Source organism: Grammomys surdaster, unplaced genomic scaffold (assembly GCF_004785775.1).
Source record: "Grammomys surdaster isolate TR1022 unplaced genomic scaffold, NIH_TR_1.0 170, whole genome shotgun sequence".
Classification (NCBI taxonomy): Eukaryota; Metazoa; Chordata; class Mammalia; order Rodentia; family Muridae; genus Grammomys; species Grammomys surdaster.
In genome coordinates this window covers 6,542,122-6,566,480 of record NW_021604618.1, presented here as the reverse complement: position 1 = coordinate 6,566,480, position 24,359 = coordinate 6,542,122, and the positions used below count along the sequence as shown (strand labels likewise).

The window sequence follows — 24,359 nt, the reverse complement described above, 5'->3', positions numbered from 1 at the left end:
GGTGAATAGGGAGAGAGAATTGCACTTGGAAGCAGAATATGCTGGGATTGGGAGTAGTTGTGTGAGTTGATCTTTATGGTAAGAGTTGAGGTATATAGTAAAGGGTAAGTATGGAAATAAAGCTCTGGAAGCTTTGTGGAAGGGGGATATAGTCTTCTCTTATCTAAGAAATGACCTCCTTTATTTGCAAAATGTATCTACGCATGTTAGTGTGGCCACTCAGCCTGTCTATAGGGGTGCATTATGTGTGATGTACATATACATACACAGTTTATCAAACATTGTTTCTGAGCTTAGCAGTTAAAGAATGCCTGGAAAAAAAGCCTTATTATGAGTCTTTATTCACAAGTTGTAGAAATTAAAGGGGAAGAGGGCTTGTAGTTCACAGTAGATAATAATATCCAAAGGAATAGTACATGTTTGTATTACACCAGCTAAATTTTGTAAGTATCTAGGAATGCCCCCATAATAAAACTTGACTACTTCATTTAAGATCACAGACTTATTAAATCCAAGACAAGATAGTGGTTGTAAACTAAACTTAGAATGTAAGTGTAATTATGTTTATCTATATATACTAAAGACATACGTGTTAAGGGTTCAGAAAATGTTCATTTGCCTCAAACAAATGTTGCCCAAAAAAGGAGAGGGAGGAAGGGAAGAAGAAAAACGCTAAGACTTTTTCAAGAAATTAGGGAAAGTTAAAATGTTCTTTGTATCTTTATGTGATAGTAAATCCTACCAGAATCTTATAGCTGAAAATATACCCCAAAATTCATTATTGAACTTCCAGTGTCTCCTCTACTGTTGCATTGGGGGGGGGTGTTTTCCTTCTCTGAGTCTTTCAAGATTTAATTTTTATACAAACTATCACTTGACTCTTTTGTCAATAACTGGAAGAACTAGTTTCCCTGTGCCTGTCCAGAAATACAAGCCTAGATGAAACCCAGTAAGCAGTAATGTTAAGGTATTTTCTGCCCCTTTATGCTAGAAAGCTACTAATACTTGTCCTACTTATCCTAGAAACCTACTAATACTTTGTACAAATTCTGTTGAATCAAATGCCTAGTTTTAAGGGATTAATTAAAATGCAAATAAATAACTGTAAATTGTACCTCTGATCCCCATATGTGGGTTCAAAAAGTGGGTGACTGGTATATCTGTAGAAAGAAACATCAAGAGGACAGAAACATTGAGACCTGTGTGTCTGGGCAGTCTGCCATAATGTTCACCATTTCCTCGGGGCAGTGATTTGAAGAGCATTTTATTTTTGCTGTGGGCAGGGTTGGTCTTTTTTCAGCCTACAAAGCCCTTTTGAAAGGACATGGAGATGAAGGTACAGAGGGAAACTGCCTCCTGCAGCATCTGCTTCAGGTTTTTGTAGACTGAACACAGGAGGCAAGTGCAATTTACCACCAGACCAAGTTTACATCAAAATTGCAGGAAGATGGTCTGTGCTCCTATTAGGCTCAGACTTCAGCCATTCTAAGGAAAAGCAGGAATACTTTTGTAACAGCATGAATCTCCCTCATTTCACTGCTCTCTCTCCAGCCTGAACACTGCTTCTGTTGAGATGCCCATGAACAGAGTTCCTAACAAATCTACCTTTGCAGACTCTAAACTAGAGCAAAGCCTTTGCATCAGTTCATCCCACAGGTCTTTGACCTTCTAAACACTCAATGTTCCTGACCATCCACAGATACCTAGTTTCTGCAGATCTCTTCAGCTCTAAAATGACTGATGCATATGGGAGAGGGCCAGCCCTACAGAAAATTCGACTATTTCTTAATCCCTGTACTTCCACTGCAGTTCTTTTGTTTGATTTAGCTATGAAAAAATCTCATGACTTTGTTTTTTCAACTATAAATACTACTTATTAAATGAGAACAAGCTGATGTCAGCCTATGGGTTTTATAAACTATTAATCTAAAATAAAACAATAGCTACATTAGTAGTTTATTTAAAAACTATATTGTCCTATGCTAGACCCTTAGTAAGGTTTCCTATTTAGGCTCACACCTACCCAGGTTATATGTGACAGATTTTACATAGGTTATTTATGACACATTTAACAGTGGGGGGCACTAGAATTCAGAGGGATAGATAGCCCCCCAAAGTTTACTTGGTTTATTTTATTTTATATACCCCTTTCTTTGGTAAGTGATAACCAAAAGATCAAAGAAAGATCCACCACAGATATTGTATTATAGTCTACTTGAGACCAGTAGGTTGAAACATCTTTTGATCGAGTACATGGAACCTCTATTATGCTTTGCAGAGCACCCATTCATCTCCTAATTAATCACTCCTGAGTGATGCAGGCCTGACAAAAATCCAGTTAGCCTCCACTGTCTATTTCTTGAATGCCATGGATTTTATAATTGGACAAGTATGGGCTCCATCTGTGGCCATGTCCCCAACTTCCCTGAGCCTCGGTCTTTACACATATAAAGCATACCCAACCATGCCAATTAAAATAATTAAAAGGCAAGTAGGGGATCATCTTGCTTTTTACATACACCAGTGGTTCCCAGCCTCCTTTGCATTTAATTTTCCAGGGCTTGTCTGCCTAGTCTCTTCATGAACAAATGATTATGACTAACCACCAGTGGGCTAGGCCCACAGGGCCCCTAGTACTTACTGTAAGTAGTTTGACTGAAGAGATACCTAGAGAATCAATTTGTGGAGAAATAGCCATCTCTCCAAATTAACAACAAGACGGACTTCCAGGGGCTTTATTTAAACTGTGAGAGTTGTTACATACATTTTATCTATCTATCTATCTATCTATCTATCTATCTATCTATCTGTCTATCTATCTAAAGGTCCTTAAAATAGTTTCATAAAGGAGTGTCTTTGTTGTCTCATGGCAAATGATCTTAAATACAAAAATAACCCCCAAAAGAATTCCCTTCTCCTAGAAGTGATGCATGAAATTCTTATTTTGTTAACCATTCCTCCACATTTATCCTGGCCTCAGTGAAGATTGCCAGGGAATGTTTTAAGAGCAGGTTGGGAAAGCAAAGCAATCTATGTGTTTTATGTTCACTTCTCATGCTAGTGTAGACTGTCGGGGCTTAGAATGTGAGAATCTTGAGACTCTTGTAATCCTTGAAGAAAGCAGGGAGCAGAGCAATATGTTGTAGATGTCTGCTGTAGGCAGACATTGGCCTCATAACATTTAATGGAAATGTGGATCATTTACCAGTGTTTTCTATGCTATAGTCATAGAGTCAGAAGCAAGAAAACTGAGGCCGGGGGCAGGGGGCAGTTTTGCAGGAGAGTTACTAAGTGGAAAGATTGACTAACCCTTGTTTCTCTTGGACATGGTTGCTAGTCCTCTTCAGTCTGAAAAGCAAGATTGTAAGTTTTCACAGCAGGGAACCCTGTCATCCAGATTGTTGACAGATGACCCTCAATTGAGCAGCCTTAGTAGGTGCTTTACTCAGGGCATTGTCCCCTGGTGTTCTTCTGGTTATTTGTACTGTTCTACCTGGCAGAGCCTTATAGTAGGGCCAGCAAAGAGTGACTGTTTTATAAGTATCATAAATAAATACCACGACACTAGATTTGTGTTGAAATAAACATGAACAGATCCGGATGGAGTCTGGATGAAGTCTGAAGATATAGAATTGTGTCATATAGGAAAATTGACTTTAGGAAAAACTGAGAGGAAAGTAAATGTGTCTTTAATAATCCTTACCTGTGTTTAGCACCCTGTTCACACATACTAGTCCTAGCCCCCTTAAAGCTGGGCATTATTCTTTCTCCAGTAAAGCCTAACCATCCACCTTCATCCCACCATCTCAGTGATTACAACTGGCTCATCCAGTAATTCATTGGTACTCACCTGGGTTATCGTAGTCCCAACAGCCAACTTTTGACTCAAGCAGATGAACAATTCAAATATATGACAAGAAGAGTTAAGAACTCTTTTCCCCCTTTGTTTTGTTTTTTCAAAAGAATATTTCTCTGTGCAGGGCTGGTCTGCCTCTGCCTCCCAAGTGAAGAGCAACTTTTATAGAGAGATTTTTGCTTGCTGGCCTCTGCAAAGCTGTTGAAAGTAATGAAGGGCTTAGATGCTTCTCACATGCTCTTTTACTCAGTATCTGTTACTTCCTCCAGTATGCAAAGCAGTACAGAGCAGAGCAGTACAGAGCAGTACAGAGCAGTACAGAGCAGAACAGTACAGAGCAGAACAGAGCAGAACAGTACAGAGCAGTACAGAGCAGAACAGTACAGAGCAGAGCAGTACAGAGCAGAGCAGTACAGAGCAGTGCAGAGCAGAACAGTACAGAGCAGTACAGAGCAGTACAGAGCAATACAGAGCAGAACAGTACAGAGCAGTGCAGAGCAGTACAGAGCAGTACAGAGCAGAGCAGTACAGAGCAGTACAGAGCAGAACAGTACAGAGCAGTACAGAGCAGAACAGTACAGAGCAGTAAAGAGCAGTACAGAGCAGTACAGAGCAGAACAGTACAGAGCAGTGCAGAGCAGTACAGAGCAGTACAGAGCAGAGCAGTACAGAGCAGTGCAGAGCAGTACAGAGCAGTACAGAGCAGAACAGTACAGAGCAGTACAGAGCAGAACAGTACAGAGCAGTGCAGAGCAGTACAGAGCAGTACAGAGCAGAGCAGTACAGAGCAGAGCAGTACAGAGCAGAACAGTACAGAGCAGAACAGTACAGAGCAGAACAGTACAGAGCAGAACAGTACAGAGCAGTACAGAGCAGTGCAGAGCAGTACAGAGCAGAGCAGTGCAGAGCAGTACAGAGCAGTACAGAGCAGAGCAGTACAGAGCAGTACAGAGCAGAACAGTACAGAGCAGTACAGAGCAGAGCAGAACAGTACAGAGCAGTACAGAGCAGAACAGTACAGAGCAGTAAAGAGCAGTACAGAGCAGTACAGAGCAGAACAGTACAGAGCAGTGCAGAGCAGTACAGAGCAGTACAGAGCAGTGCAGAGCAGTACAGAGCAGTACAGAGCAGAACAGTACAGAGCAGTACAGAGCAGAGCAGTACAGAGCAGTACAGAGCAGTTAGCTTTGTTTAGTTTAACTAGTTTAAACTAGATGACATGCAGTAAATGGAAGGCTACCTTGTTCACTTTCCTCTTTGTGTGTTTCCCTTTTTACTCCTCCCTCTCCCCTGTTTGGTGTTGTCATGGGTTTGGGGGGGGGTCTTCTAGTAATGACCAGACTGGTGCTGTCTCTCATCAGAGAACATTGGAATACAATCCAGAAAAGAGCCTCTAGTAAGATTGGCTGAAAGTAAATGTTGTTGTCACCTTTTCAGAAGACTGTAGGAACCTGTTACTTCTATAAGTAACAGATACTGAGTATGAGAGCATGTGAGAAACATATAAGGCCTTCATTATTTTAAATTGATCTGCAGAGGCCATTAAGAAAAAATTCTTATAGAAGTTGTTCTATGGGTGATGGTGCACACCTTTAATACCAGCACTTTGGAGGCAGAGGCAAGCCATCCTGGTCTACAGAGTGAATTCTAGGACAGCCAGGACTGCACAGAGAAATCTTACAGACTCAACTGAGTTCTATGCCTGCTGTCTGTCTTCTGCTTTTTTAATATTGGTGTAGGGTACAGGTAGAGAGAGTTTGCATAGCATTTTTCCATCTCCTAGAGAAACATATAATAAACATATCTACTGCAAGAGGGGGAAATAAGTGAATAGGAATCAGGCAGAACAGCGAGAGCCAGTTATCTTCTATAAATAATCTACTCAGAATTCTGGAGTTCCACAGAGACCTATGGCTTATTGGCAGAAGATATCTATGTCTCCCCAGAGTTTCCTTTCCCCATTAAGGGAGTTTTCTTACTGTCCTTGGCATGGGCCTTAGGACAGACAAGTTAATTTGGTTCTGGCAAAAGGGAACCCCAGGCTCTGCTTAGAAGCAAGTGTCTCTTATTCCAGACCCTTAGCATTAGTTGACTGGCTCTTGAAACTCTTTGATGCTGAGTTTCAGAGCAATCCTGATCATATAACTACATTTCAGCAGCCTGATGCCTGCCTACTTCCCCCTCACAGAGCTTATTGAGTTACCACTGGGTATTTGTTTTTCTTTTTTTTCTAAAACATCTGTTTGTGCTGTCTTGGGGGAATGTTGCACAGAACGTAGCTGAATATTTTAAACATTATTCTTGTTCACATTTTGAAGTGCTGGCAGTGTGGTAGACACCATGTGGAACTCTGACACCCTTCTTGTCTTCCATTCTTTTCTATCTACATCCCCAATCTTCTTAAGAGACATTTCAGGCATGACCCAAAGAAGCCTGGGAGCTATTGAAGAGTCACTTTCAGCCTACTCTCCCATGCTTTATCTCTAGCTATTCTGGACTCTTCACAGCCCTGTGACCATGCTAAGCTGTTTCACATCTTCCAGAGTTTATTCAAGCTGTTCCCTCCACCTGGTATGCCTCCCTCCTAACCCCATTGTCTTCCTGGAAAGTACCAGTAATCCATCTGTCAGTAAGGAGTGATAAAACCATTTCTTACTTGTTATGTGAGAGTCACCACTTCTTTTTCTTGTAGTAGACTACTTACATTTTTTGCACATTGTGAGGTCCTTAACTATATTTCATTCCTTTTTCATTTGCACATAAAAGGGGTTCAGCTACTGTGAGGTGAAAAAGACAAGTATAGAAATTACAAAAAAGATTTCAATGTGACTGAGTACTAATTATTAGGCAGTATGTTAAACACTTTCCATCTCTTATTTATTTAATACTTACTCAACTGTAAGGGGGAATCCTCATGTTTTCAATTCCCCTAAATAGCCCTGACCCAAGCACCCATCATTTTTTTATCCTGTCATCTTGTTTCCCTTTCTTCATAGTACTTTCTACTCAGTACAATCGGTTTGCTTATTGTCTCCTCACTGGAAATCATGCTCCATGAGAGCCAAACTCTTGTCAGTCATTCTCGGGGCTATAAGGCAGCACTTATTAAGTGCTTAATATATTGCAAATGTTCAATAAATATTTTCACTGAAAGACTGAATGATTTGACGACTTTATTCCACAGGTCACTAAAATAATGAATAATGAGGTTAGATAGCTTTGTCAGAGGCACATAATTCAGATGACAAGCCCAGTCAGGAATACTGGTCATATTCTTAAGTAGATAATGCTAACATCTTGTACTACCTTCCTTAAAAGTTCTCCAAATACAATAGCACTAGCAGAAGGTCTTCTTTTCTGGTGGATGTAGTTTCTGCCTTGAAGATCCACTTTCTCCACCTTCACCTCATCAGCCAAATGAGGTATATGCTACCAGGAGAATGTGTCCTAAGTGCCAGGCCTGTTACTGAACACTGGGCATGTGAGGATATATCATCTGAACTTAATTTAGAGTCAGTTTTCCGGAGGAGAGAAAAGGAAATGAGCCAAAAGTTGTAGAACTGAATAAAAAGCAAGTTTGGTGCTTTTGACTCTGGACAGACAAAACTAAAATTGACCTGGGGGACTCTGTTCTACGTGTCCTGAGTAGTTCTGTTTCTCATGTGTCTTGGTGGTAGGTCTTGTGCATAACTGTTTACTGGAAGCTGAGGGGAAAGGCTTTCAGCATGGTTATAACAGGAAAGTTGAGACATGCTATAGTTGTAAAAGCTGAAGGGGAAAACTAATCTAGCTTTTGTCTTACCCCCTTTTGACATGTCTATTGGGGATTCTCCATAGCATGAAGAAGTTTTCTAGCAGTTGTAAAAAAGTGAAGTTTTGAATCTGCCAGGGCCTTGGAAAATCTTTAGCATTGAGGCATTAGCTGGAAGCTAATTGAGTAGATGCCAAGAGATTAACTTCATAAGCCTTCTAATGGATTGTCTAACCATCACTGAGTTTTCCTGCCAAGTGTTAAAAACAACAGACAGGCCTTGATTGTAGTTGCATTTCTGCCTACCGCTGGGACCTTGAGATGACTCTTACTTTTTTCTTCATTTTCTTCATCTATAGAATGAAGTGTCCCTGCTGCTACACAATTACTGTGAAAACTGAGTATAAAAATGTGAGGAAAATGATTACCTCAGTATCTAACAGATAGTTATAACATTCCTATAGTGAGTGCTTGTGATGTATCTGGATCCTTTTAACCAGTGTGGAAACTTACTGTTAATGTGTGCTAGAGTAGAGTCTTGAAGATTAGTGTGTGTTTTTTCTACTAGTGGTCACAACTATATTCCAGTGTAGCTTTCCCACTACTGGATCCAAGCTTCAGATTACATTTCATCTGAATGAACAGTGACTTAAACACTCTTTCCTGGAAGAATGTTTACTCTTTTAGCCTGGAAGAGTTAATGACATGCTTACCTCTCTGCTACCATGGGTCATTAAAGCAAGGGGTGAATGATTCAAACTCTTGTAATTGGGTCTCTCTTGAGAATAGCTCACAGCTAGATTGCAGAGCACCAGAAGATTTCAAACATATTTAATATGGAAGCAAGATGAGAACTTTCCTTTATGGATATAAATTGGTTTTTGAGGTTTTCTCATTGGAGATGTTAGATATCAGCTTGCTTCTTTTTTGTCCTTGTGGTTGTTTGGATGAGAATAGTCTCCATAGGCTTATATATTTGAATATGTGGTCCCCAATTGGTAGAGGTATTTGTGAAGAGTAAGGGGTGTGTGACCTTGTTGGAGGAGGTGTATTACTGGTAGGAATGGAGGTCTCAAAAGTCCATGACATTTCCAGTTAGCTATAAAGATAAAAGTTGTCAGATACTGCTTCAATGTTATGCCTGCTTATTGCCTGCTGACATGTTCGTCACCATGATGGTCATGGACTCTAAACCCTTCAAAATTGTAAGCCTCCAAAATTCTTTCTTCTATAAGTTGTTTGATCATGCTATCACAGCAATAGAAAAGTAACTTAAATCGCCCTCAAAGATAAGAGTTTTACCACTCCATTGACCAGACCTACCCTTTACCACCAAGGCTGTTCTTTTATAAGAGCAGTGATTGTTTGTGATATAGCATTTTAATCTACACTTCGTATTGGAGTGGTTATATAGACCTCATTTTTTCAGTGACAACTAGAAAAGAAAATGGGCTCTCTGTTTACCTCTAAAAACAACTGTTTTTCAGAATATTCATTCTTTATGTGGTAATTTCAGTCATTTACATATTCATTCATAAGATGTGTGACAGATATACCATCTTCACTCACATGCACGCATACACACATATTTGTGTATGTTTGTATACTCTATATCAATATATGCTCTAGATGGAGAGAATATATATATATACATATACATATACATACATACATATATATATATATATATATATACATATATATATATATATGCTAATCTTAGCAAGTCTTTAAAATAGCTAGTTACTAATTTGTCCTCTATCTTCAAGTAAAAGCACAGAACCCAAAAGATCTACTAACTGGTAGAGCTCAAATCGGGTATGTTTAACTCCTAGGTCAACACTCATAACTCTTAGTCATAGAAGTAGCTCTAGTTTTTTAAAAGTTGTAGTTCTTCCAATGTAGAGTGGTCTACAGATTTCAGACCTTATCTCACAGTCATCCTGAAACTCAAAGCACACACACTCACACATACACACACTACTTTTCACATAGAGATGAGATTAGTGTCAAAAACATTTATTTATTGATCTTTTTCCCTTCTACTTTGATAACGTGTAAGATCTAGCAGCTTAGAGCAACAGAAATTTTGAAGCCCAGATTTTATTAAATTTAGGTTTAAGGAGGTTTTTTTTGTTTGTTTGTTTTTGATTTTAAAGAAACTGCTTGAGATTTGGTTTCTATTATTCATATGCCAAGAGAAAATGAGAAAACTGTGTTAGGTGATTTCCTGAAGGTATAGGAAGCAGGAAAGGCAAACCTTTGGGCTATTTTCTGCTTCTCATTTTCCATCCCCTTGAGTTGCATGGACCCTAATAGAGGTTATGGAAAGATTCTTCTCAATTCTCACCATGGAAGATCAGCAATGATGTGTGATCCAGAAGTGTTAGGAGAAGGAAGGTTGCAAACAGCCAATGTAATGTCAGAGAAAAGGAAAACCTACTGTTCTCCTGCCATTTGCCGCTAACAGACACATGCCTCTTCTTCTCTTCCTTCTCCTCTTCCTCTCCACCCCAGTGCTACTACAGTTTTCTGCATATGCTTTAAAAGCATCATATTTGTGGCAGGAGTGTAGGAAAAATTCTCACATTCTCATCCCTGTGTGAGTAATGACTATAAATCAGCACACAATGTTTTCTGCCACACATTTAACAGTAGTGTATCAAGAGTCTTTAGAAACGCATACCCCCTCTTCCTGTCTCTCTGGCCTCCTAAACAGAAGCAAGATGACAAAAGAAATATCATCCTTTGGAAAGCATCACAGTAAGATTCATATATTGTGCCACTGCCGTGGCTCTGAGGCCTACCACCTTCAGAAGTAGACCTGTAGCAATTATAGCTACCCTGGCAAGCGCAAGAGAAAGTATAACTGGAATGCCAAAGCTAAGAAATGAAACACTACCAGGACTGCGTGGATGAAGCACCTAAATATTGTCTACTGTAGATTCAGGCATGGATTCCTTGAAGGAAGAGCACATAAACCCAAGAAGGCAGCTGTTGCAGCATCCAGTTCATCTTGAGGATTTCAGTCAGTCAGTCATAAAATAAATATTCTGGTTGAGAGAGAGAGAGAGAGAGAGAGAGAGAGAGAGACAGACAGACATACCCTTGACTTGTTGGAGAAATAGCTGATTCTAAGAACTAGGAAATACATAAGACAAGCCTGGGGAATGTTTTTAATACCATAAAGTGAAGAAGAGCTCAAAGGCAAGCCAAAATGTTCGCATCGATGAGGAAGTGGCATGGGAAGCTAAGAACTAACTAAAAGCACTCTAAAGGCCAAGGCTGAACAACAATATAGTTTTAGATTATAATCCCAAGTATAAAATCAAGGCCCAGTAGTCTATACTGGTAAAGATGATTGAATTGATGAGTAAAAGAAGAAACAAAGCCTTATGTTCAAAAATATTCCAGATGGTTTATGTAAATACTCTTCAAGGAGACAGGAGTATGGCTTCTCATTTCAATTTGGGCTTCCTATAGTTAACTTTATTCCAAATGGTACATTATGTGAAATGGGAAAAGAATATTTACCAATCAGTATTGAAACCATTGATCATGATCAACTTTAACAGTATGAAGTTATATTGAACTTGAACTTTTATAGTATGTGATGCTAGTTGCACTTTAACTCTGAAGTCTTCCTTCCAAAACTCCATGATCATGAGCAAGATATTCAACACATCTTAACTGAGGGACATCCCTACAAAATATCTCAGTACTATACCATCAAGCGTAGCCATGCAAAAACCAGGAGCTCTAGGAATCAAGACCATTAAATATGGTTTCCCAAAACAGAAAATAACAAGATATGAATCATTTCTTGTTAAAAACAGGGAAACCTAAGCATAATATTTTTTATTAACCTAAAGTCTTTCTAAAATTTAAAGTCTACTTTAAAAGTACAAATATGCCTTTTGACCTAGGAGTTTCCCTTCTTTTTTTCCTTTGGAAATTAAGATGATTCATACACATTGATATATGTCACAGAGATGTAGAAAATAGTAAAAAGGTAGAAATATCCAGTATTTGGTCTTCTAAATATATACAATTCAATCGTGAGTCATAATCTTAAATACATTTCTTGATGAGAAAAAATATTCATGACTGATGGTTGAGTGGAAAAGTAGGTTAAAAGTGAAGTTGGGAAGTACTAGACCATTCGTGAAAGTTAGGTGTATTTTATGCATGCATAGTAAAGATGGATGCAAATATATTTTAGCCTGTTAATGGAGGTTATCCCTGGTGTAGTGTGCTATAGAACAAATTGTCTTTCTTTTTCATAGAAACAGTGTCCATTTAGTATAGAAAGCAAAAGATACTCAATAGATTACTTTGGTTGTAGGGTCTTGTTTTTTGTTGTTGTTGTTGTCTGTTTGTTTGTTTTTTATTTGGTTGTTTGGTTGGGGTTTTTTTGTTTGTTTGTTTGTTTGGTTGGTTGGTTGGTTGGCTGGTTTTGGCTAGAAGTAACTTCAGTTCTTAATCTAACAGCAACAAAGGATTCAGTCCTCAAAAAGAGAATTCTAAAGCAGATATGGTATTGGCAGACTAAGGAACCCGCCTTTTTTAAAAAATCCATTTATTTCCCTATAGCAGGACACTGGCTGTAATCTTCTAGAAAAGCAGGACTTTACGAACACTTGTAAGTGTGAATAGCACCACCTGTAAAAATGGTTGCTGGGTTCATAGAGATCAAACTTAATACTTGGTCAAAAGCTATGCAAGAGACCAGCCTCTCTATAGGTTCTAACTAGATCTGCAGACCTAGGCACCCTGTGAAACAAAGATCTTCATTTCCGCATTTCCTTCTCTATAGGTCTTCTTACCTGGCCTTTTGTTTTAAAAAATCAATACACATTTCTTCATTCCACTACCAAAAAAAAAAAAAAATGGTGGGCATTACTGACCTGTTTTTCAGATGTTTAAAAAAAAAATCATAAATAACTGCTACTTGTTATAGGACTTGGAAACAAGGGGTTAGACGGTTAAGAACTCATCTCTTTGCTGAATTGGGTATGGTTTCCAGAAGCTGATTGTTGTCCATACATCTACCATCTACAGGCTGTGAACCTTGAACAAATAAATCATGTAACCTCCTTGGACCTCAGTTGTCTCTTTTGTAAAATGGAGATGATACCTACCAGGATCTATATAAAAAGAAAAGCATCCAAATTATTTTTTAAAGATTTATTGACCTTTATTTTATGTGTGTATTTTGCATGCATGTATTCCTGTGTCCTACATGCCTGTCTGGTGATGGCAGAGGTCTGAAACGGTGTTAGATCCTTTGGAACTGGACTCAATACATGTTTAATTTGGAGAGGACCTCATTAGCCTTTGTCTGCTTTGGAGTTTTTCCTAAACTACTTTTATTGCTCAGACTATCCCACTTTCTCAAGTGAGAAAAATGTGTTCTAGAATCACATAGCAGAACTTGGACTGGAATGTCACCCTTCTCATGCTCGTCTCCTTAGACCCAGGAACCAGGAACATTTGCTTTGTTTTATAGTTATGCCTACCTGGTTCCACAGTTCAATTCTTGTAAGTTCCCATGCCTAATGGCACAGCAGCTCATTCCCCTTCTGCCTAGCTGTAGAGTAGGTGAGTGTGCCTCATAGAGAAAAGCTCCTTGATCAGAATATGCTCTATCCCCCCACACAGCTGAAATACTTTCTAGAACTAGGCAGTTGCTTCCACAGAGACTCAAAGCTTCCCAGTTATCATTTTGTGTAGTGCCTATGTGGCCTAATTTTTTTAAAAAAAGAACTCTAAATCTGTCTTTTTAAATTCTAGCTAGATACCTTTTAATTTCCCTATTCTCTTGGGTTGAATAATTCTTTTAGAAAAATGATTAATTAATAGCCATGAATTCATCAGACACAATGCCAAATCAAATTAAGTGTACTATTGTATGGAAAGGAAAAGAAGCTCCTAAGTTTGTGAACTCAGAGTGCCTGCCACCTCACATGTTTATTCCTCTTCCATTCCTTCAGCTCTTGAGTACACAAGCTGGTACGCTGAGCCACCTGTCTGTGTGGATCACATCTTTAAGAATTGCCAGAGCATCCCTTCTGCATGATAACTCCTCTGTCAGCAGGGTTAGAGTGTGACTGGGCCTTAGATACTTCTCCCAGTTTTCATTAATACATTGCCACAGAAAGAAAGGCTATCTTCTTCATATGTCTAAGTCTAGGAAAAGGATATTGCATTTATTATACTACCTGGGACTCCTTGGCCCCATTCTATTCCCCTACACCCTGTCCCTAGCCAGAGAAGTGCTAAATTTTACACCACCATCCTGTTCAGAATTTAGGTACTCCTAGTTCTTTTAGCTAAACTTTCTGATTTTACATCCTTTAAAGGAATGTACAAAAAAAAAAAAAAAAAGTATGTGCCTCCTTACCTACCTTTAGATCAACTCCTGAAGGTTTGGGTCAAGTTTAGATAAGTAGAAAGGATGTGACTGCTGACATGTAGTTGTCATGACATTTTATATATGTTTTTGTCAAAACTGGCATCACAGAGTTTTAAAATTGACAGACAAGATTCACTATATAATCCTATTGACAGATCCATTTCTTATACCCAAACTATCACACTCACTTTCTGTTAGATCTGATTTCATTTGTATCCAACTCAAATAGATACACTTTTTGGTATGGTACTTTTTGGCAGCTGTGTTCTGAGTTTAAATCTTAGTGAAATACATTGATAAGCATGTTACGTTGTCTGGACAAAATAGGGAATGATGTCTTACTACTTCTCACCCTGCCCTTATGGAACCGATTTAAAGCCTTTGCATAGGTAAGGCAGTGTCAAGAAATATGTACATATCTTTTCTGAAGTAGAAATAAGGTGATTTTGAAAGTCACATGGCTACAAATATTATCTATACCCATGTTCTTGAGATGATCACTTCTAGGGGAGAAGCTATGTAGAAATTAAGGACTTGTAAATGGTTCTCCTTAAGATTACTACCCATGTTCGAATCATCACTGAAAGTCATTAAGTATACCCAGCCAGGGAATGTGCATTTCAGCTTTTTCTAGAAATAAACTGCTACTTCTAGATATACTACCTTCAAACCTAGTCAGTGACTGAGCAGAAGTTACTTGACTAATCCACAGCACTCAATAACCCACTATTATCAGCACTGACAGGGGAAATTTTTTTCTAGAAACTTCCTTAGGATTGTTAGAACCATGAAACTTTCTGTCCAATCCTTGTATTCCTTAGTTTTGAAGTTGTCATTAAATAAAAGGGCTGGGGAGATGGTTTGATGCATACAGTGCTTGCTGCAAATGTATGGAGACCTGTATTTGAAGCTCACATAAGATCTGTGTGGCATTGCATGCCTGTCACCCGAGTACTTGGAGAAGAGTAGTGACAGGCAGATGCCACATGCTTGCTGACATTTATTCTAGTTGAAATGACAAGCTTCAGGTTCAGTGTAAGACTGTCTCAAAAGTAAAGTAGAGATGGGAGTAGACATCCAACATCAACCTCTGGCCGCCATGTGGTTACACAGGTGCATGCTCAGCTACATACACAGTTTTAAAAAACAAAAAAAAAAACAAAAACAAAAAAAAAAACCTTTCATCTCAGGTATCTGAAGGCAATTGGAAAAGAGCATGTTTAATCTGGAATATAAGACACCAAAATAAAACGTATTAAAAGAAGGTTAAAAGGAATCAAATTTTGATTTTTTTTCATTTTTTTTTAAATCATGTGTATTGGGTAAAGTATATAAAGTTTTGATTTGTACTTTGATTTATACACTGTAAGATATATAGCACTACTAAAAGGAAGTTGAGATTCACTCAAGAATTTAGGCTTCATTAGTCTCATGATCTGGGATCATTATATAATGTTGCCCCTGCTCTTGTCCATTAGAAATTAATACATTCCTTAAGTGGGCACCAAAAAGGTCTCTGTCACATGCATCTCCATCCAGTTGTAGATCTGTGTGGCAGGTGGGTGTTTCTATGGAAGAGTGTGAGTGCCCAAAGAGAAAGGCTGTGCTGCCTCACTTGGAGAAATGAAGACTTTAAGGCATTTCAGATAAGAACATGCAAATACGTACTGGCTTATATAATAAGTGAAAGCAGAATATAGAGGGAGATGATGCCCCCACTGATAAGTTATGGATAAACCATCAGAAAAGACCATATTCCAGCTGTGGTAAGCTGTGCTACAAATTTGATAAAGATCTTTTTCTTTGTATTATTATTATAAGAAACAGATTATTACTATGAAAATGTTTTCTTGTTTCTAAAAAAACCAACAGAAACTCAAGATATCTCCCCAGCCCACATCACACCTAAGCTGTGATGTCTTGATGGGTGAGTGCTGTGCCCATCCAGTTTAATACAAAGGAAACTGAATAAATATTTAGCAGTAGAAGAAATCAATAAATGGTATGTCAGAGCCACAGGGTCTCATACTATAAATGGTGAGATAAACCTTTTCAGTCCCAGTAACAGATATTTCTTAGGGTAATGAGAATAGATGTTGTCAGTAAATACCTCTAACCTTCTCCCTAAGCTGCTCCAAGTTTTATGGTAACAAACCTGAAAACTGGAAAAGAAATTGTGTATGTTTGATATTCTCATTTTGGGGTTGGAGTTGTTGACCTCTTCAAAACTGTGGTGAAAATCGTGGCCTTTCTCAGACAAAGAGACACACAGACAAAACCTTGAATACAATTTCAGTGGTTCATGAACCCTTTATCTCAAGAATGTTAAAAAGTGAACTGCAGCTTAAGGAAAGGGCAGAGTTACTATCAGTCCTCTCTTAGTAGAAGTAAGACTGACAGAAACAGAAAGAGCCTGCTTCAATATAATAATGAGGGGGAGAATATGGTACCAGTTTTATCTGTTCTTTGATTGTGGCTAGAAGCTTTTTATAAAAGACCCTTTATTTCCTTTGGGACAGATGCCACCAAATACTGCCTCAATGGCAGTCCTCTGGCCAGCCCTGCCTACATACACTCTTTATCCCATGACTGGACAATCAACAGGAAAAGAGTAGAAATAAGGCAGAATTCTGGATGTGTGACATATTACTGAAGTAGCTCTTCTAGAATGTACTCACTCATCTTATTCTGTAGGTCTGTGTCTAAAGTGTTTCGACCTTGGCAGTACTAGAAACTCACTGCTAGAATATTTTTCTCTTAATGGTTTCCCCAGAAGGAAACAAAGAATGTAGATTTATGTAGACAAAGATAATCCTTTTCTGAGAACTTTTCTAGGTCATAGCTGGGAGCTAATATACTGTAAACCTTTTCTGTCTCTACCAGCTTGAAACTTTAGACTTCAAGTCAAAATTAAACCTTGATCTTAAGGGGACCCTAGGTTCTTACATCTCAGAGATCTTCACTTTCTTCATCTGGGCAATGCAGAAAATAGTAATTGCAATATCCTGGGATTGGAATGAGTAATAGAAAAATTGGGTAGACAACACCAAATTCCGGGTCATGGTGTATCTCTGTGTTAAGGTTAAATAAGCAGATCGAGTTGACTCTTATTCATTGTTGAATTGGTGACCTCTAGAAGTGGATGAGGAGTACCTAGCCAGGTTGCTGGATTTGCCTGTTTGTAAATGTGCTCATCCCTGTTGCCTTTCTTTCTCTGGTCATGTCTTCTCCTTGCCACTGTCTTCTGTGATGGTGTGCTGTCCAGGACCAGACCAGTGAGTGGTACTTTAACACCAAGCATCTAAAATAATAGTCATGCCTTTGGGACTGTAAACTTATGTTTTGACACTGAAACACTGACACCAGGAATCCTCTGCTTATCTCAGTAGTGGCTGAGGCTATTTTCAACCCTGTCTGTTCCTCCCACCCTTTCTTTCTGTTGTTTTTAGAAGTCACTGTTGAACACTTCTCTGTTATACTGTACAACTACTAGGTGTGTCATCATTGGTAAGATAGTATTAATTCTACCCTTATATATTTTAAGAGAAGGGGGAATGAGAAAAAATTTCAAACTCTAGAATGTGGTAAGAACAAAGAAGGAAGGAAGATAGACAGAGAATGGCCCAGTGACCTGATGAGGTAGAGCACTTCCTGGAGACTGACTGCAGCATGGTTGAGACCCTGGCTCTGCCCATGCAAAGTGCCATTAACTGCTGCTGCTTGTTTTTCTGACCTAATAATAGGTGTCCTAACACCTAGAGGAAATAAAACTGATTTCTACCAGCAGTTTATTTTGTTAATTAAAATTCACAGTCTGATGACCTTCCTCCTCCTTTAATTACCAGTTGTATACTGGGCACTATGAATTTTACATGTGTTCTTACTTGATTCTCTCTGAACCCAAGAGTGTAAGTACTTTTTTTTTTATGATCACTGTAGTTAAATTTAGAAATCTGAAATCAAAGAAACTAAAACACTTCCCTTTGGCCCTACTACTCAGTCATGATAGAAGCAGCATGAGGCTGTCAGCCTGTGTACTGTGTTGCCTCCTTTTCTGTGATGTCTGAACTCACTTGCCTCTCCTTTTCCTTTGTAGTGGTGCCAGTGAAGAAGAGGACACATGAAGACTTACCATTCCCTGCAGAAAATACCCCTTCCCCGTGTGTATGTGACAGCGTGTATGTAATGGCTTCTGATATCTGTGAAAGCTGCCCGGCAACAAACTTCTTCCACTGGATATGTCCCCAGAACCACAGCAGGCACACATGTTTCCAAGGGACCAGGGGTTGTATGCATACTGACTGTGTGCTTCTTGTTCTCTTGTGGTAGGTCATGGGAAGAGCCCCTTTGATCAACTTGGAGGGCTCTTCAGACAACCCCCCAATGGCTGCTTTGAACTTACTCAGGAAAGCCAGCCCCTGGAATATTGTCAACAGTATCACTTCCTTAGGAAGGTTCTAGAACATCTCAAAAGGAAATCAGTTTTCCTTACCTGCAAACAGAAAACCCACTTTGTTTGTACTGAAGCTTAAAGCAAATGTGGCCAATGGGGCCAAACTGACTCAGTAGGCAGTCTATCATAGTTCAGTTCTGCCTCTGTGAGAAGTGTTAGGGCAGCTAGGGTTAAAATAGGGTTGGAGAAGAGTCCAGAGCTAGAAAGGAGATATTTTTAGTATGTGAAGTTATCGAGGACTTAAAATTCATAATTCAGTGCTGTGGAAATGGAAAAAATGATTGAATAGGTGGAAAGGAAATGACCTTAAGGACCGGGGTGAGGTAAAGAAATCTGATTAAAAGTTGAAATCAGTGTTTCAGAATTCAGATTGCCCAAATTTTCCAAAATGGTCACTAAAGCATCTGATAATAACCTGAATTCTTGAGCCAGCTGCGTGGATTAACGGGCCTGTCACAATATAAAAGGCTGCCATGTATATTGGCAGGTGGAGATTGTCACTGTAAAACTTAGCAGTACCACTCCAAGGTTAGTCTATGGTGGTCGGTGCACTGTGAGGGGAGTCCTTGCCACTCCCTGGCTGCTAGCAAACATTCCCTCTATTTACTATAATTGGGATCCTCCCTTCCCCTGCAGCAGGCCTTCAGTTCACCTCACACACCCCAGTTTTCTCTTTTATGTAGCATGTCCAGGCATGCCCCAGAGCTGGATTTCCTAGCCTTCTCACACTCCCAGATCACAGTCTCTTACAACCATACTTTTCAGAGTCAAGGAAGTAGTAGTGTGCTGGGAGATACCCAACTGCAAGCTCACAGCACCATATCTTCTTGAGAAATCAGTTTTTCTTTCTAAATGATTTGAAGTCAGGGGATAACTGTATTTTTTAATAGAACAAACACTTAGGTTATAGACGAGAATATTCATACACTAGACTACTAAGATAAAATAGGAGACTTGGAAGAACACTCTTACTTGTAAGTGGACAGTGATTCCCTCTTCTCTGATTGTGTGGTATTTTCATGTTCACTTTGAGATTCTTTCTGAGCCTTGGAGTTGCTGTTGACCAAGGTCTAGACTTCCAGATCCAAGGAGTCCACCTTGGAGTAAATCTCCCTTTTCCTGTCAGCCAGCTTGCCTGTGTACTTATCACAAAGGTTTAGGGGCAGCTAACATGTGTATGTACAGGATAAGGCAGAAACAACATATGCTTATTGTAGGAGTCCTATTTATGTCATTATTCAACCCTGTGCATGCTAGAAAATGATTTATCCTTCTGAGGCTAGGAAACTGCCAAGCGTCTATGCTCTAGGCTAGGATTACCCTAGCTCTCTACACAGACAAGGATATTGTGTCAGAGAGGAGCATAAGATCAAAAGATATATATACTTTTCCCCAAACTGATGGCTAGGAGATGGCTTAGACATTTTTGGTGCTTTACCATCTGTCTGCAAAGACTGGAGAATTTAATCTGTCTTGAGTTAACAACCTCTAATGATATCCTATTCTAACAATTTTAAAAGATAGACCACTCTGGAAAGAGTGTAGAATATCAGAAGATTGAAAAGACTTGACAATTTGGAAGCTTTGTATTGTCTTTCCCCAGTAATCATTGATCTTTACGTGTTGACCCTATATTAGCAATGAACAGATCATTGCCTCTCCACCTAATCATGCCGGTACTTTAAATTTGTGTTTGGGGAATCTAAGCATTTATGCAGTGGTTATAAACAGAAGAAGATTGGCCAACCTGTCTCTATAAATTATCGTCTCTCTGGACTCCTCAAGGAAAGCATTCCTCCTTTACTTAGAGAGGGTTTCATGTTCACTTTATGGGCTCCTGATGTCTTCAGCACCTGATAAAACTTTAACCAGGAAAGCATTAAACACAGCACAGCAGCCCCTGCCCAGATCCTTAAGTTCCTAATAGCAGCATTTATCAATGTAAGAATTAGGATGCTTTCTGTACTGGTATCAGCTTCATCCTCAGAGCTATAACCTCTTGCTTGGCCTTGTGCCCCAGGGTGAACGAAGCTTCTTGTTTTTCCGTGTCAGTGTGAGTTAAGAGTGTCAGAGTTGTATGTGTCCTGATGAACTGTGGACAGCAGGGTTTACCCAAATCATCAAATGATACAGGTAATGAATGTCTCTAAAATAAGTTGGGTCCTCCGACCAAGCCCTGGATACCTTCTGACTGTTACGTTTCTGAGTGCTGAGAGTAATTTGTTCATTGGTTTGATACCGCTATATCTGGGGCAGTTTTAAGAAGTCCTTGACTTCTCAGCTCTGGCAGTCAGTAGAAGGAAGTAACCTTAGGACAGGCTATGAGCCTCTGTAGATGTGCAGAGAACAAGTCACTTGTCTGTAGTTGCTAGCAAAACCAGTTTCCCACTGCAGTGGGAACCCTCTGTCCCACACCAGCTCACCTACAGATTGAGAGAGAAGGGGGCTTTCAGTTCCCCCAGTATTTTCGGTTCTCCCAGTTCCCCATTCATACTATGAATTCTTTTTCAAAGCATCAAGATAGCCTTAGTCCTCTGCTCTAGTAGATGTTGTAGTATTCATTGTTAACTTAAGCTTTCTTCCAGGAGCTGGGAAGGCCTTTCTTTTTGGTAAATCCCCACAAAGGAAAATAAAGGCCTTCAAGAGTGTAAAGTTTTTAGAGAGAGTTGGAGGTGATGGTAGTCTAACTTTATTTAAATACCTCCTGCTTCAGTGCTATAGAAAAGCAAATCTTCATGTTTTAGGAAACCTAGCTACCATGTCTGTACTCTGTGAGAAGGTGCCAATTTAAATCACTAACTTTGGACTTCCTTCCTGGAGTGTGTGTATGTGTGTGTGTGCGTGTGCGCGCACGCACGTGCGTGCATGTGTGTGTAAATGAGAGAAAGATTTGCACACACCCACATATACTATACCACTTAATAATTTAAGAGTTAACTGAAGCTCAAAGCAGCCCCTGGTGATCTTATATACGACCACAAAGATTTCTTCTAGGTCCATGTAAGTATAAAGTATAAACAGATAACTGGAGTGTGGCTGCTGGCTTTCCAGAATAATCCCCCTGTGGTAGGTGTCAACTCTTACAGCACTAAGCCAAGGTGACACCCCAGCCCTCTTCCATGTTATTAAACATGGAAAATGCAGATGCCTTGTCATCTGGGATGGAGTGTAGAGCTGGAGAATCTATGACCTTGTAGTAGTCAGTGGTCTAAGAGGTCCTCTCTCCCCACAGAGAAAATGTCCTGCTGATTCCTGATACTCTACTCTTATGAAGTAGCTGTTCAGTACACACTTCTCAGTAAACTGGTTGCATGTTTACTATGTGCTAAGCACATCTAGATTTTTTGTTTGTTTAAAGGCAAAAGTCCCATTATAAATCAAGTCCAGCCCTGCCCTAAGAGAAAAGGCCCACAGAGAGATTGCACATTTCACTGAGGCTGCCTTCACCCATCAGTGTTTCTGAGGCCCACCGTCCTATGGAATTCCGAGCGAGAGCATGGGAACCAGGTATTCCCCAGCTCATACAAGAGATCATCTGGATCCCTTGGTTTCCCATTATTATTTGAGGCTGAGCAGAAACATTAGAACAAGGACCAGAGCAGGAAAGTGAAATAAATGAAGACACTTGGAGTGTACTGTTGGGAAAATAGCCAGTGTCCATTCTGGGCTTGATGTGGCTTTAAGGGGACCAATCATTTATACTTTATGGAAGTTAAACCTGACCAGTCTTTACAGTGACAGGCCACAGAGCGTGAGTGGGTAGAACCAACAAATCCATTGTCTTCTGCCTGTTTTCGTGAGCACAGTCACATCCCTCCTTAGTCTTCTTCCCCTTCCACCCTTTACACTAAACAAGGGAACACTCAATCTTTCAAGGGAATTACATATCTGAGTTGATGTTTCAGTATATCATTTTCATACTGTAAATTATTTTGTAAGAGAGATTTACTGCTATCCCAGGATGTTCGGACTTGGCGCCCCTGTGCATTTGGAAATCAATAAACTATTACTGGAAATACCATTTGTCTCAGAGTTGTTCACAAAGGACCCTGCTAAGTATAAATAACCATGATCATATGCATATGCATAGACATATCTGTGATAATGCTGGAGATGACGGTTAGATGCAGAGACCTGAGTTACTCTTGGCCTCTTAGAGGGCTGTAGGAGACTTCTGGACGGTGCTGAAGAGTAGGCCAGAGAGTCTTAGGTAAGTAGGTAGATTATAAGGTAAGTGTTTGCTCCTGGGATCTTTTCAGCTTTGTAACTTTGATTAGGAAGAAAGTCAAAATTTAGTTTATGGTTTTATTTCATTTTTTTTAAATCAAATTGTAATTTTTACTTATTCACACCAGGGTTATAAACACAAAAAGGCAGGACGTGGGGAAGGGGATGACACCGGAGCATGGGTGTTCAGGGGGAGTACAGATATCTTTCAGAACAGGGTGTCAGCTGGGTGAAGGTTCAGGGGACAGGTCACTATGACTCTGCCTATGATTCACTTGTATGACAAATGTTTTAAAATAAAACTTTTAAAATAAAGTCTAACACCCTTGAGCAAATTACACTTAAGCTAGCAGTACCATTTCTGTGGAACTTTAAAGGTACCTATCTGAATATAATTGATGAAAGAATTAAGTGGTAAGTAAACTCATTTCAGTCTGGCTATACTCGGGACTTCAGTACCCCAATATTAAGATTAGAAATGCTAGGCCTATGGAATCTGAAAATGCAAGCCTGTCCGAAAAGCACAAAACGTAGTGCTTCAAAATCCTAAAATCTGTGAGCAGGTATGTTTGTGAACCCTGTTCTAATTTGTTTCTATCAAATGTGTCTTAATTTGACCTTTCTTCATGATATTACAGGAACGTTAGAAAATTTTGCAAAACAGGGCAATGGGGTCACTCAAGGTCACCCAGTAAGCCAAGCTGATTAAAGCCCCAGGACAGAAGACTGTCTGTCTCCTGGAGCAATCATGTCCCACTTCCTCCCTAGTTGCTGAGGGCACCTCCTCTGCTGGGAGATGGGTAGGTGGCATTGCCAGGCACTGTAGCACTTGGTAGTCTTCAGAATTTCAGACTACAGTGTATCAGCAGGTTCTTCATCCCTGCTTCCTATGCTGGTCCCTCAATACCACATTGTATATTGCTCACGCCCTTCTCGTTTTAGTGCATTTCCTTTAGACAGCTCCTGTTTTTAATTGATGTTTCTCGATTCTACTTACATGTAGCCTCATTTCCTTTAGACTCATAAAAACATGACATTGCAACTTGTCTGGAATCTCTCCTGGTCTTCACAAGGCGCCAGAGTGAAATATGCTCAACAGGAAATCAGGCTACCAGCCTTTCAATAAGAAGGAACGATGGCTCAACAAATAAATGAGAAACAAGACCATTTGGAGTCATTCAGTGGCTGCACCAAATGTCTGTTTGTTAAATATTGCAATTTCATTAAATTCAGTAAATATTGCATTAAAACATTTATTTTTTTGTTAACAGTAATAGCTACCATTTAGTCAGCTCTTTGTCTGGGCCAGGGACTCTCCTTGGTGCTTTTCACATTGCCCTATTTAATTCTCAAAGCACTAATACTATCATCTCATTTTATAGCTCAGAGATATTTTAATAAGCAGAGAGCCAGGATTTAAATCAAGGCTAACAGACTAGGGTGTCTGCTCTTCATACCTAGCCATACTGAGTCATCTGGTTTGATAAATAACATGTTGTCCCTGGCACTCTGTCCGTAACAGTTCAGCCATGAGGTAGATATTGGGCTCTTGCTTTGTATAGCCTGGAAAACAAGACAATAGAAGGACTAAAGGCAGCAGTGCAATTCTTTTCTGGCCCAATGCTGTACTTTGGAAGACTTGCTTTACTGCCTTCAT

At 39.6% G+C, this 24,359-nt stretch overlaps 1 protein-coding gene across 1 annotated transcript in view; it reads left to right on the top strand.

Moving 5' to 3' along the window:
- Positions 1–22,494, top strand: part of Trim44 (tripartite motif containing 44) — a 100,733-nt gene extending 78,239 nt beyond the window's left edge. The window contains exon 5 of the mRNA XM_028767100.1: positions 18,119–22,494. Within this exon, the coding sequence (XP_028622933.1) occupies positions 18,119–18,146 (28 nt within the window). The 3' untranslated portion in view covers positions 18,147–22,494. The remainder of the gene's footprint in view (positions 1–18,118) is intronic.
- The last annotated feature ends 1,865 nt before the right edge of the window (positions 22,495–24,359 follow it).